Here is an 18,626-nt window from a genome sequence, read left to right as displayed (position 1 = left end):
ACAGTAATAACTATTCTAAAACTCATCAAAAAGTCTATTATAGTCATTAGATATCTCATAGTTCTCAAAACATGAAACGCTTTTTTCACACTGGTGGGAACAACTGCAAACTGTTATTGTCCACCTGTACAATAAAAGTATGTACACTCATCAAGTTAAAACGTTTATTAAGAAATCATTGGCAAGTCAGTTCATTTCTGGCGCTGCCCTTCAATAGCCTCCTGAACTAAAGGAGTCCTCTCTTTACTCCTGCATGTTGCACTCCTGCCCCCCGGTGGAGATGTTTGGAGTTGTGGTGCTGTAAGATGTGTCAGCAAAAGGTCCACACACTGTTCCAGCACAGAGCTCAGAATGTCCTGCTCTTCCTTAGAAAACCTTCCTAAAACATGTCTGTCCACTGCAGTGTTCCCTGAGGGTCGGCCAATGCCAATTCGTAATCGTGACATAACCTGTCAAAATGATAAAGCATGTAAGACCATTAAAATAGCTTTGCTAAACATTGATTTACCAAATAAATGTGACTTACATCAGTATGAAGGCAATCGACACAGGAACGGACACCATTGTGACCCCTGTCAGAAAAGAAATGATTGAAGCCCAGATGAAAAGAACAACTGTCATATTAACCAACATATTCTAATATGCATAATATGAGAGTTAAAAAAAAAACACTGCAATCATATGGATCAAATCACGTCTTATACAGAAACCATCAATTAATTGGCTAAACGAAAATGTGTCATCAAAAAGAATTAAATGAACCAGCCTGGACTATATTTTGCAAAATGGGAATTCATAACTTCATTGTTCCAATCTAGTAGATGAGCTCCAGAAAGCACCCAAATATGATCTCTGTTATAAAAGCATAACACTGGGCATAAATACCTACTTTTCTCACTGAGTAAACCCAAATTTTAGCTTGGCCTCTTAAATGGACAGTCTTTTTAAAATTTACAATGAAACACAGGAATATTATACACAGGAATCCAATATGGGACCTTATGCATACAATGTTGCATGAAAAGCTGGTCTGTTTTATTCTGGATAGGAAAATAAGGCTTTCCCAAATTGAGCATGACCTGAAAGTGTCTGACCTTGCACTTCCGCCATTTTTGATGCCAAGCTTCCCAAGTGGCTTGTCAAGTTCATCATGAACTAGGACAATGTGCTCAGGTTGAACAGAAAATTTGCTGGCTGGGGAAATGAAGAAAAAACAATTAAATGTACGGACCACTATCTTTAAATAACAATAAATATTTGCTCTAATTATCTCCTCCTAAGATATAAACATTTATTTCAAATTATAATATATATATATATATATATATATATATATATATATATATATATATATATATATATATATATATATATATATATATATTATTTTTTTTTTTTTTAATTTATTTTTTTTTTTTTTACAGAAATGATCAATTAAGAACACGGAGAGAAAAGGGACAAAAGCTCAAAGAAAATAAAGAACAATAAAGTAAAACAATAAATAAACCTAGACAAAAGCAATACTAAACATGTTTTGAGATTCTTTAAAAGTGCTAACTTTAACGATCACTTCACAAAGGCTGTGAGCATGACCATGAAGCTATATAGAAATTACTACAATAATATTTAAATTATTTAAATTAATACAGTTAAACAATGACTAGATCTGGTTTAATAATGTAATGCTTCATTGTGGTACAAGATGGGATTAGATATGAGATGTGGCTTTTTGCTTTCAGAAATTAGTCAAAATATCCTATATCTTTTCTCTGTGCCTCGCTTCTGATAGCAAGAAAGTCAGTTATATAGCATAAATTGAGGCAGACATGTGAAAGTATGCGTTCCAGTGAAAAGCATAATGCTTTCCAGTGAAAGCATATATTAAAAAAAATAAAGAGCTCAGTACCAAAAATTCCAGACTCAACAAGATGGAAACTTATGTACTCAGTACAACAATGTATTTACACGTAAGTAGGAGCGGAACTATTTAAGCCTGATAGCAGTTGGTTAAGTACAATATTGTGGTCAGCTCTGTTAGGTAAGAGGAACAAGACTGGGACAGATTACCTGAGTATCTTAAATCCAATTCATCTGAAGACTTGAGAAATGCCATATTAGTACTACAGTATACTCAAAAAAACAGATTTAAATATTAAAATTGTGTCAATCCTTTAACACCTTACACTCCAGTGAAGCACTGTTGCTTTCAGACTCTCAAACTTTACTACAGAGTTTCACTAAAAATAATCAGTGTAATGAATAATTTTCTGTAATTAAGAAACAGACTGACTTACTAAATAAAGAGCATGTAATTTTAGAGGTTCAACTGATGGACACTACCTCAATGTTTTGCAAAGAAACATAAGCAGGTGTAAAATTCATGTTTGCTCAGTACAGAGGTGTCAATGATTCCTTTCTTCAGCGGATGCCTGACAATAGCTGTTTAACCGATTTGCACACAGTAAAAAGCCAAGTGCTGAATTACCACCAACACCACAGTTTTTGCTGTGTGCACCACACTATTGTGTGGGAGAGATCGATTCTTTTTGCAACAAACAATATACCCCCAATAACCCATCAACACATAATCCCGTCTCACTCACCCGCTTTAACCACACTCACTCCATTTACATTCATGAGCAACTTGGGCCGCAGTAACACAAGCTGGGTGTCTTGGTAGACTGAAACGATGATGTCTCCTGACACCTGTCTGTCTGTCCTCCATTGGTCAGCCACTCTTAGACGTTCCGCTAGTGCTGCAATTGCGGCCATGCCGACGCTGTGCCGTGAGCCGTCCATGCCAGGATTACCAAGTCCTACAACCTGAAAGAAGACATCTCGTGATCAGTTAGGGGAGGTACAGCAGCACTAGGTGCTGCTTTAAAACCACTTTCCTTCAATAGGATCTTTTTTTAAAAACAACAGAACTCTAAATATACCTTAGTTAAATGTCTCAGTGCCAAAGCACAATAAATAAGTTAATTCAAAAGGTTACGAATTAAAATGTAATATCACAAAATTTACCTACCAATTTCCGTCTAGAACTACCAGCTGCTGCTACATCATTAGTCATCTTCTCAAAAGAAACTGTACCCAAAAGCGCTCTGTTTATGAACTTTGTTATCATTCTCCTCATGATTGCCATTGGTAACCTGAACAACGATAACACAATCGCCAAGAATTTGCCTGCCAATGTGTCGTTTCGTATTAACATATAGTTAATGTAAGTGACCTAGCGTTTCAACTACAGCTGGTTGGATAGATTATATCACGACAGATAGCTACAAAAGCGGGTTTAGTCCTAACGAGACTTATTCAACGCCCTACATTACACAATGAATTCTAAATAAAGCTATATATCTACATTTCATCACTATTCATAAACTATCCTTTGTATCCTTGTTCTGAGACTTGGTTTTAAATCGAGAACTCAACCAAACTGCGAGTGTTATTTTTGCAGCACATGGCAGCTCAGACATCAGACGTGACCCAAAGAAAATTGGGTGGTAGTACCGCCATCTATCGGTGGCGGACTGACAAAAAAAGAAACCCTGACTGTTAAAAAAAAGATTCTTGTTAAAATAGAGTATGTCATATCATAGATAAAACAATATCCACATTTATTAGTGTGTTTTGGCCATCCAAAGACTTCAAGCGTAGACACAGGAGGCTACCGGGAATAAACACCAGTACTTTGCACATAATTATCCATGGAGTTATCACCCCCATTTTCTGCAACGTCTTTTTAAATCTTTAAAGCCACAATTTCCATTACAGCCACCAAGATCAATAACAAGAACAGCCACAATCTCAACAACCACAACCGTTTATTTACTCACTTATTGTAACCATATTCTTCTTCTTCTTCTTCTTCTTCTTCTTCTTCTTCTTCTTCTTCTTCTTCTTCTTCTAATTCCTCCTCCTCCTCCTCCTGACCGGGGAGTAGACAGATGATCTGACGTAAAACTTTAAGCAGGTTCAGGAATTCTCGCCTGTCATAACCTCGCATTATTAAGACAGCAACACCGCAAGGAATTTACCGAAGTGTAAATTTAGCTTTTAACTATAATTAAGGGGTCAGTTCAGTCTATAGAGGGGTTCGCTATTTTTAGATTGTAAACATGTAGTTCTAAAATCGTATTAGAAGACTATATAGCGTAATATATTGAAATATATATCGTAATATATTTAAATATTTTTATTCCCGCAAATATCGATAATGTATGACTTTTTATGACAAGATTATTTAAATCGTATTCGAGTCGGCTCTATGCTAAATACTGCCCTACTTTTCAAGTAATAAATAAATAAACTAAATTTATTACGGTGTTCTGTAAATTATGCCTAACATATTGTGACTATAATTTCAGACTTACACTACTCAGCTTCCATAGTTCATAAATGGCATCGTTGCATTGTCTATCAACACCAATCAGAAACAGGTCCATACAGCCTGAACCTTCACTCCACACCAACTCAGAGATTGCTGGGATTTCAGATGTGAGAAGTTATGGGCAACCTATAACCTACTTCCAATCAATTAATGATGACAGCCCCCATAATAGTTGGCAAGATCCTGTGACTGTTGCTTCTCCTTCTATTGTTGCTGCTCAAAATCAAGCCTTTACTGAACAGGTAGCCTGCTCTTTTGAAGCAGAACATGTTCTTGTCCCTGATGCTACTCCACCTTTCTTCTCTCCACAAACACCTTCACCTGTTCATTCCTGCCTTGCATCAAGATGTGACTCTTTGCCTGTGACAGAAAGTCATGTCATAAAAGGAATGTCATTGATCACCTCCTGCACCCCGAGCACTGGAAACTCCTTCTCAAAATCTCCTGATCTTGGCACTCCTTCCTCTTCTCCCATTACAACATCTTTAGCCCCTCTGTATACCAATGCAGCTCCTAAAACATCCTCTCCCCAATTTCTTTTATCGACACTAGAAGCTGTTTCATCTCCACATAATACTGAGTCCTCTCAAATCCAGCTTGGCCAGACCACTGAGCATCCATCATCTGGTCTATGTTCAGATTTGCTGTCTGAGGATGTCAAGGTGACTTCTTGGGTCTCCCATCATCAAGGGACTGATTTAAAACTTGCTTGTGGATTTTCTCTGCAGGCTGCAGACCAAGCTAACAAGATTGAATGCATTCAACAAGATGAAGATAAACTGGGAAAGGTTTCTAAAGAGAGCAAAATGAATTGGATCTCAGATGAAGGGCTGACAACAGGGGCTAGTTTTCTTGAGCCATACACTAACATTTCTGACTTGCATTCAACTCTCAGTGTTAGCATAAACCCAAAGCTTCCAGTAGACATGATGTCAGAGGAAAATGTCAAAACATGTCCCTCAAAAGCACCAGTGCGTTACCTGCTTTTATATCTGCTGAAGCATCCCTTGAGATGCCATCAGTTGCTGAGGAGCCAACACCAGTCTCAGACATTAGCATGAATCAGGTTGAGTACTACCGATCTGACCAATTATATCTTAGCCCCCACGTGCCGACAAATCCATCTGAAGCTAAATCAGGAGAGTTAGTGGATTACATGTCTGTTTTATATCTGCAAGTCACCAAAACAGTGCAAGAAGAAATGCAAAGACCCAGTGAACCTAACCAGTCTAATCAGCCAGTTGTCTCATCAACATTAATCCCAAATGTTGATGAGATTTCAGGCATTTCCCCTCTTGTGCTGGGGGATCTTAAAAATAATGATGTCCAGAATCAGAATGGAGACATAAACACTTGGGCAAATGTCAGAGGAACACACCTGTGGTGTCAGATTCCATACCCGGAGAGAAGGAGAACTTCCTTTGTAAGGATCCAAGGAATATCTGTCAACCTATATCACATGGTCCAGTGGAGTCTGGCAGCAGTGGTGCAGATCCACAGCACTGAGGTCATTTAGTGATATTTTTACTGTTTTTTTAATATTCACTTGTACAATATTGACATTGTGTATTCTTTTTGAGGAAATTTGTACAATTGGAAATGCGCATTTTATTTTGTCATGTCAATTTAATACTCAACAGATATTGTTGCAAGGACTCTGGGACCAGCTAGACCTCAAAACCTTCCCAGGGCCTCTCACAAAGTATGTTGGATTTACATCTAACCAGTTCAAATCAATGCCTAATTTAAACTGGTCACCTGACACATTAATGTGATTTATTCTACAACCACAGAGTATAAAATTGGTTGACACATTTATATTTTTAGTGATTCCTGATTCCAATTTGTCTCCTAGAGATAAGACTGATAAGACAGAGGTCCTGGGATATATCAAAAATAAATTACTGGAATGCCTACAGAATGTCACTCAGACAGATGAAGAGGTATCTTGCCTAATATGGGAGCTCATGAGGTTAATATGCAGACAGAATGGTGTAAGTTTCCAGCAGATTTAGCTTTAAATCTGTTACATGCATTCTGCCTTAAATTAATGATTATCTGCATGTAAGTACTGTCATGTGTTTCATATGTTAGTGTGACTTGTGTTACAGAAACTGGTGGGCACTGATGTATCTCATCTCTTGCTAAGAAATCAGAGATCACACTGCTCATTTAAGAAAGCTACTACTGATCTTATTGATTTTACACGAGCCCCTCAGTAGAGCAATGGAAAATCAGATGGGTAATGCAGAATCAACAACTGAAGACACTGAAAGAGACATACAGCACTTCAGGGAGCTGCTAATCTTAGGCAAGAAAAAAGTGAGTTCAGTCCATGATTGTTAACAACCGCTAACACACTACATTCTGACAACCAATGGAGTTAAACTTTGTATACCTGCTTTTGTTCTCAAAAATGTGAGCCAACAGGATGCTTTGAAGACAGCAGTGAGTAAAGGCTTGTGGGGACATGCTTTTATGCTTGCCAGTAAAATGGATACAAGGGCCTATTCTCAAGTAATGAGCAAGTAAGTTGTAAAAGGTTACAGTATTCATCAATTTCATGTTTCACTAAATTACCCTTTTAGGTTAATTAGTTCATCATGCTTTTGTAACTCAAACTCGTTTAGGTTTATTGATAGTATACCTGAGAGTGATGCATTACAGATCTTTTATCAGCTTATGTCTGGAAGGATACTGGTATCTGCATCTGTGAATATATGTCATATATGTCATTCATTTATGATGAAGTGATTTTTGTACAATTCCTATATGTTGATATTCTAAAAATCCAGTTGTTACCTATGTGTTCCAGACACTGAAACTGAGCAATCAACTAATTTCAATAACTGACATACAAATCAGATTAATAGAAAGAACGATGTAGGCCATGGTGTTTGTAAATATCCATTTATATTTTTCTCTTCTCATCATCTGTAGAGCCTATGTTAATTTAATGTGAGACTACCCACAAATGTAATGGTAATTAGCAGATGTTTACATGTTTTAACTAGTGTTTTCTCTAGAATTGCAGGATTAAAGAGGAGGAAGACTGGCGCATCCATCTGGCCATAATTTTATCAAATCATACATGTTTTAAACATCTACACAAGAAAACCATCACTAAATTTCTAAATTTAGAGACACATTAGGTAAGGTATGGGCATATCCAGTGCACATTTATGTGCCACTGAATTAATGAATTTATGTCTTTAAGGGAATCATTTCACTTTCATTCCATTCTCAGCTTCCAAGGGATGTTCTGATGCTGCTAGTTTCTGTTACATGGTGGTTCAGCTAGATGTGGACACACAAAGTGGTAAGTCAGATATTTTCCTGTTTGGGCTCAGCTGCAAGTAAGTTATAAATTTATAGTTTATATGAAATCTACATTTATATGAAATGACTGAACCGAATAATGTGTCATATGATTACCTTTCCTCTGTGTTTACTAACAGTGTGCCCCATTTGAAATATGCCACCAATGAAGTAATCCAACGGACTGAATTATTTGAATATTCTCTGTGTCTCAGTACTGATTCCATCTACCTTCCAAACTTCCAGGTTTTTTTCTGCTTTCAACAAATCCACCCATGACTGACATGTATTAATATTTAAAAAGGAGAATATTTGCACTTCTGAAGCACGGCTTTTGTGCTCCTCAGCTCTTCAAGTTCATTTATGCATGTCGTTTAGCTGAAGCTGGGCTTTGCACACAAGCCTTCCAGTACTGTGAAGTAATAGGCAAGGCACTTCTAACCACAGATGCAGGAAACTCTCTGACCTTAATAAGCCAGCTTTTAGAGGTAAAGATCTCAAAATATACTTAAGTAGTTACAAAACTGGAGTGAATATTTGATCATATCAAAGTAAAACTTCAGTGATGCTAAGCAAATACTGTCATTGAATGGTGGCAGTTTAGTGTCATGCTAATTGTGCTGTTCCTAATGATTGTGTAACTATCTGCAAAAATTTGACACTTTGACCAGCAGTTGAAAGACCTCCCAGAGTTTAAATTACAGTTTGAGCCCAAATGGCTGGTCAATCTTAAGATACTTCGCTCCCAAATTATTGTAAGCTTGTATTGTATTAGGTCTAATTCTTAAATGCTTAGTGACATTCTCTAACAGACAAGAAATCTTAAAGTATTGTCAAATTTATGTTGGAGGAACAACTGAACTTAACTCTCTGCAAAGAGCAGCACACAGATCTTCTGCCCACAGAGAAGACAGAGATCAACAACACAGATATAGCAGAGTGTGATTCCTCTTATGAAGTCGTCAGTCTGACTACTGAGATGCCAAAGCAAGAAGAGAGCCCTCCATAGGTACAGCTAGCATTTCCAGGTATGCTTAGGTCTTAGATGTTTTCTACTTCATCCTAATAAGCACTATATTTGTCCCTATATGCAGCGAATGTGCATACCTTTTTTGTTACTGGTGACTGTTCATATCTTATTTCTAGAGGGATTGTGTTGGGGTTGCCCGAATCATAGCAGTTAAAAATGCAAGGTTTCTTTCACCTGATTTTGACATTGATTTAATGACTGGAAATTTTTAATATTCACATGTTTGTTCCATGGATTCAGTGACAATTCATTTTAAAATGCAGTTGAATCCCTTTGAAATCTTCTGTTTATTAATGTAATGAGTTTGAAAACTTTTTCAGTCTTATAATTACTGCTATAAGAGAAAACTTTGAGTAATGGCCCATGTTAATTTGTTACTCTTCCATCACACAGTTATGCAGACAGTACTTTTTCAGCTATTACTCTTGAAACACTTTACAGAAATTCTGTCACTCCTGAAATGTTTTTGCTCCCAATTTAAACAAGTTTGCAGCTTATTGTCAACTGATGTCCTAAATATTTTTTAATTAACCAATAGCAAATGGAATTGAATGTACCAAAACAGCTACTGGCAGACCTCATTAAAAACCAGACCTAAGGATAAAATAAAATTAAATAAATAATATAAACTTTGTAAAGCTGTATTATCTTGATCCTCTTAGATCTAAGAGCTGTAGTTGACACAGTTAGCCATGAATTTTTTATTGACTAGCTAGTGGACTGGGTTTGCCTCTTTATCTTGGACTTCAGTCCTACTTATGTGACAATGGATGTTCCACTGGCTGTTTGTGTTTCCAGATGTCACACACATTGTCTTAACCCCAAAGGCTTGAATTTATCTCTGTGTGCTTCTTCTGGCAAGTATAATTCATACATATACTATGTTTAAAATATAACGCTCATAACAGTATGCAAATGATACAAATGTCTCATATACTGAGACAGTTAGACTCATAGGGCCAGACTCATAAAACTTAACAGTAATTGCATTATGCCATGCAAAATGTGAAATGGTATTTAATACCTATACATAAATTTACCATAGCAATAATAAGTGCACCATTGTCAGCATACTGCTGTGATAAATCCACCTGTGCCCAAGATGAAAGCCAATCAGAATTGACATGTAAATGAGGCCATACATATTAAGGACCCATGCCAAGAGACGGATGAGTGATTTAACCCCAGTTGTCCTTTATTACAAATTTAGAGTCCAGGATGCTATTAAGGGATCTTTATTGCTTAACTTTATTTATCCAGCACTTTTACCTGTGGCATTTACAATGCATTTTTTAAAACATTGCATTGGTCCTGCCCTTCCCAGCATCTGCAAAGATGATTGTGAATTACAATACATAAAGATCACTCGGATCATTAAGCAACAGTATTTGGATTACCCCTAAATTCTGACAAAAGAGAAGGGAATAATCTTTTAGTTACTATGGCCCCAAAGTCTGGCATTCACTCTATGAATGCACAGGAAATATTGACATATTGTGACGGGACGCCCCCGCCCCCGCCCCCCCCCCCCCCCCCAGTCACGTGGTACTGTCTGCCGTGTGCAGGGGGGTTCACCGTCATTTGTAGCCACGCCCTCCATGATTGCACGCACCTGCACGGGGTTACCGTCATGTGTATTTAAACCTCTGCTAGTGTGTGTTTCGTGTTGGTCATTGTTTGCTGAAGTCTGTTAAAACGTTTGTGTAGCCTGTGTTCAGTTAAATCTATACTCATGTCCGTCGTTAATGCTGTGTGTGAGTGCCATCATTATAGTATGTGTTCTATGTTAATAAATGTATGTCACTGTCGAGGGAGTCTGTGCGTCCTGCTCCACGCCCATCGTCACTCGGGCCAGCAGCAACATGACACATACCAAGAAGAAATCATTTTAACCCATGTTTGTTTAATGTTACATTTAACTTTTATGTAAAGTTCTTTGCCAACATATTCTAAAAAGTACTGTATAAAATTGAATAATGATAATGTTGATGATGATTAACTATTGTTGTTTGATTACAGCATCCCAAGACATAATTGAAATTAGAACAAAAGCTGCACCTGTAGAATCTAGGCTAGTTCTGGACTCAGGCTCTTCTGAATCAGATAAGGTGTGAAGAGCATTAATTTCTTTTCTTTCTTTTTTTTAATTTAATTTTACTTTCTTGCCTTTTACATATCACAGAAAAAACAGATCTTCAATCTTGCTGAACTCGTCTTTTTCAGCCACTTCAATTGCCTATATGTCCAGTTTCGCAAAAGCCAGCTTATCCAGCAAATGCAAACTCCAAACCAGAAGAGAATCCCGCTCTTGCTATGGAGCCCAAAGTAGTGTGTGAGCCACAGCTGCTGACTGTGCTTCCCTCTGTAGACCTGCTACCTGAGAGACTAGTTCACACTGAAGCAACAAACTCTTTGTCAGAGATCCAGCCCAACCTGACCATAGAGACATCAACTTTACTTCTACCTCTGTTGGCACCACCGACTCTCTCACAGATGCATCCAATCATGTTGGACTCAACCTCAGTGCAGTCCCATTACACAGAAAACCTTCAGGATCCACCTGGCAGCACAGATTCTATGTCGGCAGAGTTTACAGTGCCAACCTCTGCATTGCCTTTTGCAACATTTCCTTCCTCTCTGCCACTGGTAACAAAATCAGAGCTTGTGCCTAAAACAACTGTGCTACTGCTTTATACACCATCATGTGCTCAGATTCATCAACCGTATCAAAGGCAGCATCCAATCCCTCAGACAAGTGTGCCTGTAGCTCCTCCCCCACTGTCCTTCGGTGCTATTCATTGGGTCACAGAGCAATATTTACATGAACTACAACCAGTGCTTCCCAGCTCACCACCTCTGCTGTATGAACCTTTGGTTTGCCAGTTACTGCACCCAGCTTTATCCAATGTGACGTCACAGACAGCACTCCCCACCATGCCTTTATATCCATCCAACATTTCACCTCCCAGACGCAGTGCTTATTCAGCAAAGCCGAGTCAGTATGCAGCGTGGACACAGGTCGTACCTCCCATCACATCTCACCTGACAGCAGACCGCATGCTTGGCCAGAAAACTGCACCACTCTTCAGCAAAAAGACCCATGTCATGGCAGAGAAAACAGTTTATCCAGGGCAGATGCATGCTGCACCTAAACCCTTTACACCTAAGATGTTTGTTCCTCAGAGTCCAGTTCCAGATCCACAGCCTGAAAAGGTCAGTGCACCAAAGAAATCCAAAATTAAACAGAAGTACTCTGATTTTGTCAGGGTTCACATCATCTTTGATCCCCCTGTCCTGCTTCATCATTCCATCCTCTTTTCTTTTGTTTAGGAAGCAGGAGGCGGATGGTTCAGCTGGCTTTTTTGCAGTGAAGAGTGAAGTGCCCTTAGCCACCAGTACTGACAAATCAGTAAGTGAACTCAATCATTTGCATTTTTAAGTGTGACCTATTAATAAGTACTCCTTAAACATTATGCAACTTTATAGATAAAAACACCTTCCTGGGCTATCTGGGTAAATAAAGCATACTTCTTATGTAATTACAGATTCCTTACATTAGTGAATCATTTAAGTCATTTTTCTTATGTGTTTCATGTGCAAGATGTACCTAATGCCAAGAGATAATGTGAAGATTAAGGATTTCTAGTCCATAGAAGTGACAGGATACAGGAAGAAGATGGTTAATGGTGATGGTTAGTGCATGGGGGATAGGTTTGATCACAAGTGACTCTGAATCGGTTTGGTTTTACTTCTCAATTTTCTCAAACCTCAAACATTTTTTTCCCACTGACCATTTACATAGTCTACCTGCAGGAGTAGTAAATAAAAAAAACACTGAACGTGTTCATCAAAATTACTTCTTGGTATTAATTTTGCCACCGCATATATTCATAGCACTATGTGTTTGGTTTAGGCCTTAAATAACAAATAAAATGATAGTTTTGATCTGTTTGGCATGTTACTATAGAATACTGATACTTGGGCCTACCACAACTGCTTATATGAAAGATTCATGTAATTGCACACCTATAGAACAGACCTATAATATGGGTGCACCTAAAGTAGTCAGTAAGGGTAGGTACAAGAGAAAATGAATAACAGTGAATATGAAATTCCTTATCTGAAGTGCCACAATAAACATGCCACAGTGCAAATGCCTATAGATACTCTAAAAATGTGTGTAATATTTGTGCAGGTGTACTTACTCTACATATTTTGTATCTGTTGAGATGCATCAGCCACCCTCTGGTCCATTCATCAGCTGACTAAATATTAACCCTGAAATGACAGTGGCATGGTTGTGGGTGCTCTGCTGGAATGAGTTTATCAGGCACAGCAGATATGCTTGAGAATTTTACCTATTTCATAGTCACTGTAGGGTTGAGAATGGTCTGCCATCCAAAGATGTCCAGCAGCATCCAGCAAACACCATGGTTAGGAACTGACAATTGATGAAGGACTAGATCACTGGCAAATTGCTCACAAAAATGTGCATGGCAGCATATTACCTACAGGGTGTTTGTTTAATAAAGTGGCTATGTGATTTTCCCCTTTTCTAATCATTCAATATTTCTTTAAATGATATAAACATCATCAAAGGTGATAAATACTAACTAAGAACAATTTGGTTTAAATATGTTTTTAATAAACACCAGTTACAATGCTTTCTGTTATGCTATTTTAATCAGAAAAGAATGCAGGAATTTTCCATCTTTCTACAACTCAATTTATGATTCAAAGAGATTTACATAAATTTTATATCTTTAAAAACGCACACACAAAATCAGGTAACACCATCTTCTGCATTGTTTTAAAGCTTCAAGAGTCTCTGAGGAGTGAATCAATACTATATTCCAACACAATTTGCCCAAGATTTACATTACATATTAATTATTCTTAGTTTCTGGATCCCATAAACATAAAACAGGCCCATTGTTTGCTTGTTGTTCTTATATCTTCTTTGTTTTTGCATGGTAGTATGTATTAACTAATAAAAATGTAAAAATTTATATTTTTTAATTTGAATAACTACAGGAAACTATCCACTTGTGTTATTAAAATGTTAATCCACCTATTCATTGTTATCAAGATTAATCAAAATTTCATTTTAAGAGCCTTTCATAGAATCTCATTACATTTTAAAAGACTAATCACATGAAATGATAAAAACAAAACACAGGCTATTTCAAGAATTAAACTAATATTTAAAATGTGTCACCATATTATGATTCTGTTCAGAAACATTTGCTTCCCTCCACTAGCACCACTATGGTTATACAAATAATCGAACCTTTTATAATAATTTCATGTTTTATTCTTTGGAAATCCCCTCTCCTTGCTGTTATGCTTTTTAGATCTTATTCTTGTCCATGTCTTCATCTTCTTCTACTTGTTATCATTAACTGGCTTGTTCTTCTCTTAGTTTTCTGCTTTTCTCACCATGTCTCTTCATTCCTTTCAGATATTTTATTCTCATTACTTAAGCAATTTTTGCTCCTGCAGCCTTCTTTTTAAATCTTCTGTTTTTTAATCCTACTCTGATTGTCACCATCTTCCTCTGTAACTACTGCTGATTTACGTTTGTTTTTACCTTTTTTTTAAAAATTCTGTTATTTTCTTGGATGTTTAGCTACATCCAGCAGTAGCTCTAGTCCTTTATTGTTCTGCCATCATTTCATTTTGTCTGTTCCCTTCTCCTTGCAGCCAGGTGCTCAGTACCAGGATTCATTCGTTTTTCATTTTGTTTTTGAATCTTTTTCTTTAGATCAAACTTTGCCTCTTTGTCACTAAATATCTCAAACATTTGAGATACTGAACTTGCTTTCAGTATTTTCTTATTAGCTTTCTGTCTTTTCCTTTTAAATATATTAAGCAGGTCTTCTAGCTGCTGTTAACCCCCATCCTCTTTTCTCCTCTTCACTTTTCCCTGAGAAGTGGCGCACTCCATTGGGTTTTGCCTTTCAAACTCTTTTATTCTTTCAAACTTCCTCTCTTTTTCTGGAAGTTTTTCTCTACTGTCTTCCATTTCTCACAGCACGTTTCTCTTTGCAGCCAGTTGCTCAATGGCAGTCTCCATTTGGTTGAGTTGGCTTATTATTGTCTGTCTTGTCCTGAGTCATGTGCACGGGGGTTCACCCTCGTTTGTAGCCACACCCTCCATGATGGCACGTACCTGCACGGGGTTTAACGTTGAGTGTTTGTCTGTCTATTTAAACCTCCGTCAGTGCGTGCCTCGTTGTTGATGTCGATGTCGTTTGCTTATGTCACGTTGATGGTTATATAGTCTCCGTTGTTGGTGTTTAACTATTTGTGTTCAGGTTCAATGTCATCACCATGTGTGAGTGCCACCATTGTCGTTCATGTTTAATGTCAATAAGTGTTTCACCACGTCAAGGGAGTCTGTGCGTCCTGCTCTGCACCCTGCGGCAGTTGGGCCATTACAGAATGACCAACCACCACAGGACGCCAGCTCCCTCGGCGCAAGATGGACTTCCTAGCGGGAAGTGCGTAGGTACATCCTGCACTGCCGCCTGGATCCCAGCATATTGGGGAGAGGACTGCGACTGACGTCTGCGTCCACTCCGGAGTGGGAGGGAAACACCCGCGGAAATTTCTTCGGGGCGCTGAAGCTATCGGGCCAGGGCCGAGGAGTACCGGTGTGCTCCACGAGGACCGTGAAGAGGGCAGGTTGGTGGAGCTATTGGGTGCTCCAGCTGGCAGGGCTGAAGCCCGAGTTCTTTCCCTTCCATGGACTCGCCAGCGAGACTGGAGGGGTCCGCCCAGAGCCTTGGTGGCAGACAGCCTCTGGCGCGCTCCTAGAATGGTGGAGAAAAGGAGGACTGTCAAGGGAGAAGGCACGTTTGGAACCAGGGTGGACATGCACACCCGCGTGTCCGTAGAGGCCATGGACACGTCTACAGTGCCTGCATTGAAAGCAGGCACTGCAACACAGCACCTTAAGTGTTTTTGTACAGGTGCCTCTGTGTGTATTTGCGCCTTCTGTATGTTGGTAGGCGCAACGTAATGTACAGAAGAGCATACCGGACTGCCCTGAAGGAGACAGAGATCCTGCCTCCCTCCCTCCTGTTGAGGGGTCTGCCGGGCTGTCGGTTCCTAGCCCGCCTTGGGTGGGCACTGGGCCTTGCTGTGTCGTGTATGTGTTTGTAAACGGCAGCCTGGGGCTTGCAGTCCTGGGACAGACGTGTCGGGAGGGGGTTCTGTCACAGGACACTACCCCCACACAAGTCACGTGGTACAGCCTGCCGTGTGCAGGGGGGTTCACCCTCGTTTGTAGCCACACCCTACGTGATGGCATGCACCTGCACGGGGTTTAACGTTGAGTGTTTGTCTGTCTATTTAAACCTCCGTCAGTGCGTGCCTCATTGTTGATGTTGATGTCGTTTGCTTATGTCACGTTGATGGATATATAGTCTCCGTTGTTGGTGTTTAACTATTTGTGTTAAAGTTCAATGTCGTCACTATGTGTGAGTGCCACCATTGTCGTTCATGTTTAATGTCAATAAATGTTTCACCACGTCAAGGGAGTCTGTGCGTACCGCTCCGCGCCCTGCGGCACTCGGGCCGTTACATTGTCTTTATTCAGACAATTCTTTCCCTCTCTCCATTTTCTGTTGTTTAACTGGAATTTCTTCTTCTCTCACTCTGTCCCTTAACATTGCAGTTTCCAGCCTTCCTCTTGTTTCTTAAACGGTTCTTTACATTTTCCCTTCTCTCCTTTTGGGGAAGGGGCTTGTTCTTCAGTCATTTTTATGTTTGTCTTGGATTTTCTTTTTCACTGCTTGCTCTCTTTTATTTTGTTTCCTTACAAGAATTTGTACATTCTCAGCCTGCAGCTCTCCATTCATCCTTCTCTCCTCAAAAGCCTTTCCATCTGTTTGTCTCTGTCTTTCAAGTGCTCTTCTCTCTTTCTCAAACATTTCCTCCATTTTTCACCATATCCATCTCTTTCTCTTTTACACTCACTCTCTGTCGGAAGTTGTGCAGCTCTTCCAGTTCTTCCTTCTCACCTTCAGATGCTCCATCTCTTGCTGTTTCTCCACCTCTTCCACTGATTCTCTCCTTCCTGCCTCCCTATTTTCACCCTTGGCTCTCTCCTTCTCTTGCCTTTTATCCACTTCATGCAGCATCACCCACATGGCTCTTTCAACCTCGAGCTGCATCTTCAGCTTGTTCTCTCTCTCTCACACACACACTGTAACCCCTTTCAGTATTCCCCATAGCCCCACCAGAGTTCAGCTCTTCCTTAAGGCGCACATCCCGTCTCAGTTGCTCTCCCACTCCCTCAGTATTTTTGGTCTTCCAAATGTCCACCCATTCTGCTTGCATTCACTGTTAGCCATGTCAGGATTTATAGATGAAGTATTCTTTCTTACCTCTGGTTTGTGTATCTTTTGAGCTCCCAGTTTTTCATCCTGCATCCTGGCCCTCTGCATGTGCATGTCAAGGGAGGACCTTGATCTTGTCTGATAAACTGCAAGTTGAAGTTTTTACCTCTTCTTTTTCTCTCTTCCCTTTTCTCTACTTGTCCAGCTGTCCCTTTTGCTTTGCTACTCTTTCATCTAGTCTCTTTCTCCAGCTGTCTCTCCTGTATCAGCTATCTTATCTCCTGCAGTCTCTCTTTCTCCAGCTGTCTCAGCTATATCTCCTGCGGTCTCTCTTTCTCCAGCTGTCTCAGCTATATCTCCTGCGGTCTCTCTTTCTCCAGCTGTCTCTCCTGTATCAGTTCTCTTATCTCCTTGCAGTCTCTCTTTCTCCAGCTGTCTCAGCTATCTTATCTCCTGCAGTCTCTCTTTCTCCAGCTGTCTCAGCTATCTTATCTCCTGCAGTCTCTCTTTCTCCAGCTGTCTCTCCAGTATCAGCTATCTTATCTCCTGCAGTCTCTCTTTCTCCAGCAATCCCTTTCACCAGCGGCCCTTCTTTATGGGCAGTTTCTCTTTCTCTAGCATGCTTTATTTCCTCTGTTGTCTCCCTTTCTCTTTGTTCTCTCTCAGCAGCTCTGACTCCATCTCCTATTTCTGCATCTGTATCTCATACAGCTTTTCCTTCAGACGACGTTCCTGGATCTGCTCTTGCTTCTTCAACTTTCTGTACCGTTTATTCATCAGGCTTCCCCAATACCCACTACACCCAGTTGGCTTGGACAATGGTGAGGGGTCTCTGTCTTTGATCATGACCGTGGGTGCAATCTGTGCATATCCAACAACCCACTTCATAGCTCTATTTTCTGAATAAGTAGTACAATAAAAAGTCTGCGTAGTCAGTAATTCATTAACTTCATACAGGCAAGCAAAACCTAGGCTGAATTAATACCTGTAGTTTCTCTCTGTAGCCAAAGTTGCCTTGGTTCCATATTAACTGAACTTTAGTTACTTAAAAAAATAATTATACTACTTTTAAGATATTCTAAACAAAGCATTAAAATTAACAAGGCTTAGATTTTATGCATTTTGTCAGAACTGTGAGTGAAAATATTGTGTACTCTCAGATAAAGTTCATTCAGAATTATTCTTACACTTCTGTTTGTCTCTAATACAACACTGTTACTGAGGAAGCCTCATTGTTATTCGTGTACCATTACCTGTGTGTACTGCAATTACCTTACAGTCTTTGATATGTAGAATACTTCAAATATATTTTATTACTTTGTAGACATTACTGTCATAGCATAATCTCTGTGCCTCAGCACCTGAGTTAGTCTGGCATATACCAGACTAACTGATGTAGTGCAAGTTATTCAGACAGATAAACACTCAGTTTCTAATTTCCTTCCATATCTTAAGTGTTATACATTAATGGAAAATCTTTTAGTAATATATAATCACAAGTGACCAAGTCTATCTGCTCCAATGATTGTCAGTGCATAAT

The 18,626-nt window shown here is 39.2% G+C and overlaps 1 protein-coding gene across 1 annotated transcript; it reads right to left on the bottom strand.

The window, feature by feature from the left end:
- Positions 1-150: 150 nt before the first annotated feature.
- On the bottom strand, positions 151-3,501 carry ptrh1 (peptidyl-tRNA hydrolase 1 homolog). Its single transcript, XM_027002825.3, has 5 exons — positions 3,029-3,501; positions 2,604-2,823; positions 1,095-1,194; positions 527-572; positions 151-449 (listed from the first exon to the last, which is right to left on the bottom strand). The coding sequence occupies exons 1-5, from the start codon at positions 3,212-3,214 to the stop codon at positions 192-194; spliced, it is 810 nt and encodes a 269-aa protein (XP_026858626.3). The 5' UTR covers positions 3,215-3,501; the 3' UTR covers positions 151-191.
- Positions 3,502-18,626: the final 15,125 nt, after the last annotated feature.

This window comes from Electrophorus electricus, chromosome 5 (assembly GCF_041902795.1).
Source record: "Electrophorus electricus isolate QZ-2024a chromosome 5, ASM4190279v1, whole genome shotgun sequence".
NCBI lineage: Eukaryota > Metazoa > Chordata > Actinopteri > Gymnotiformes > Gymnotidae > Electrophorus > Electrophorus electricus.
This window is presented reverse-complemented; position numbering and strand designations above follow the sequence as displayed.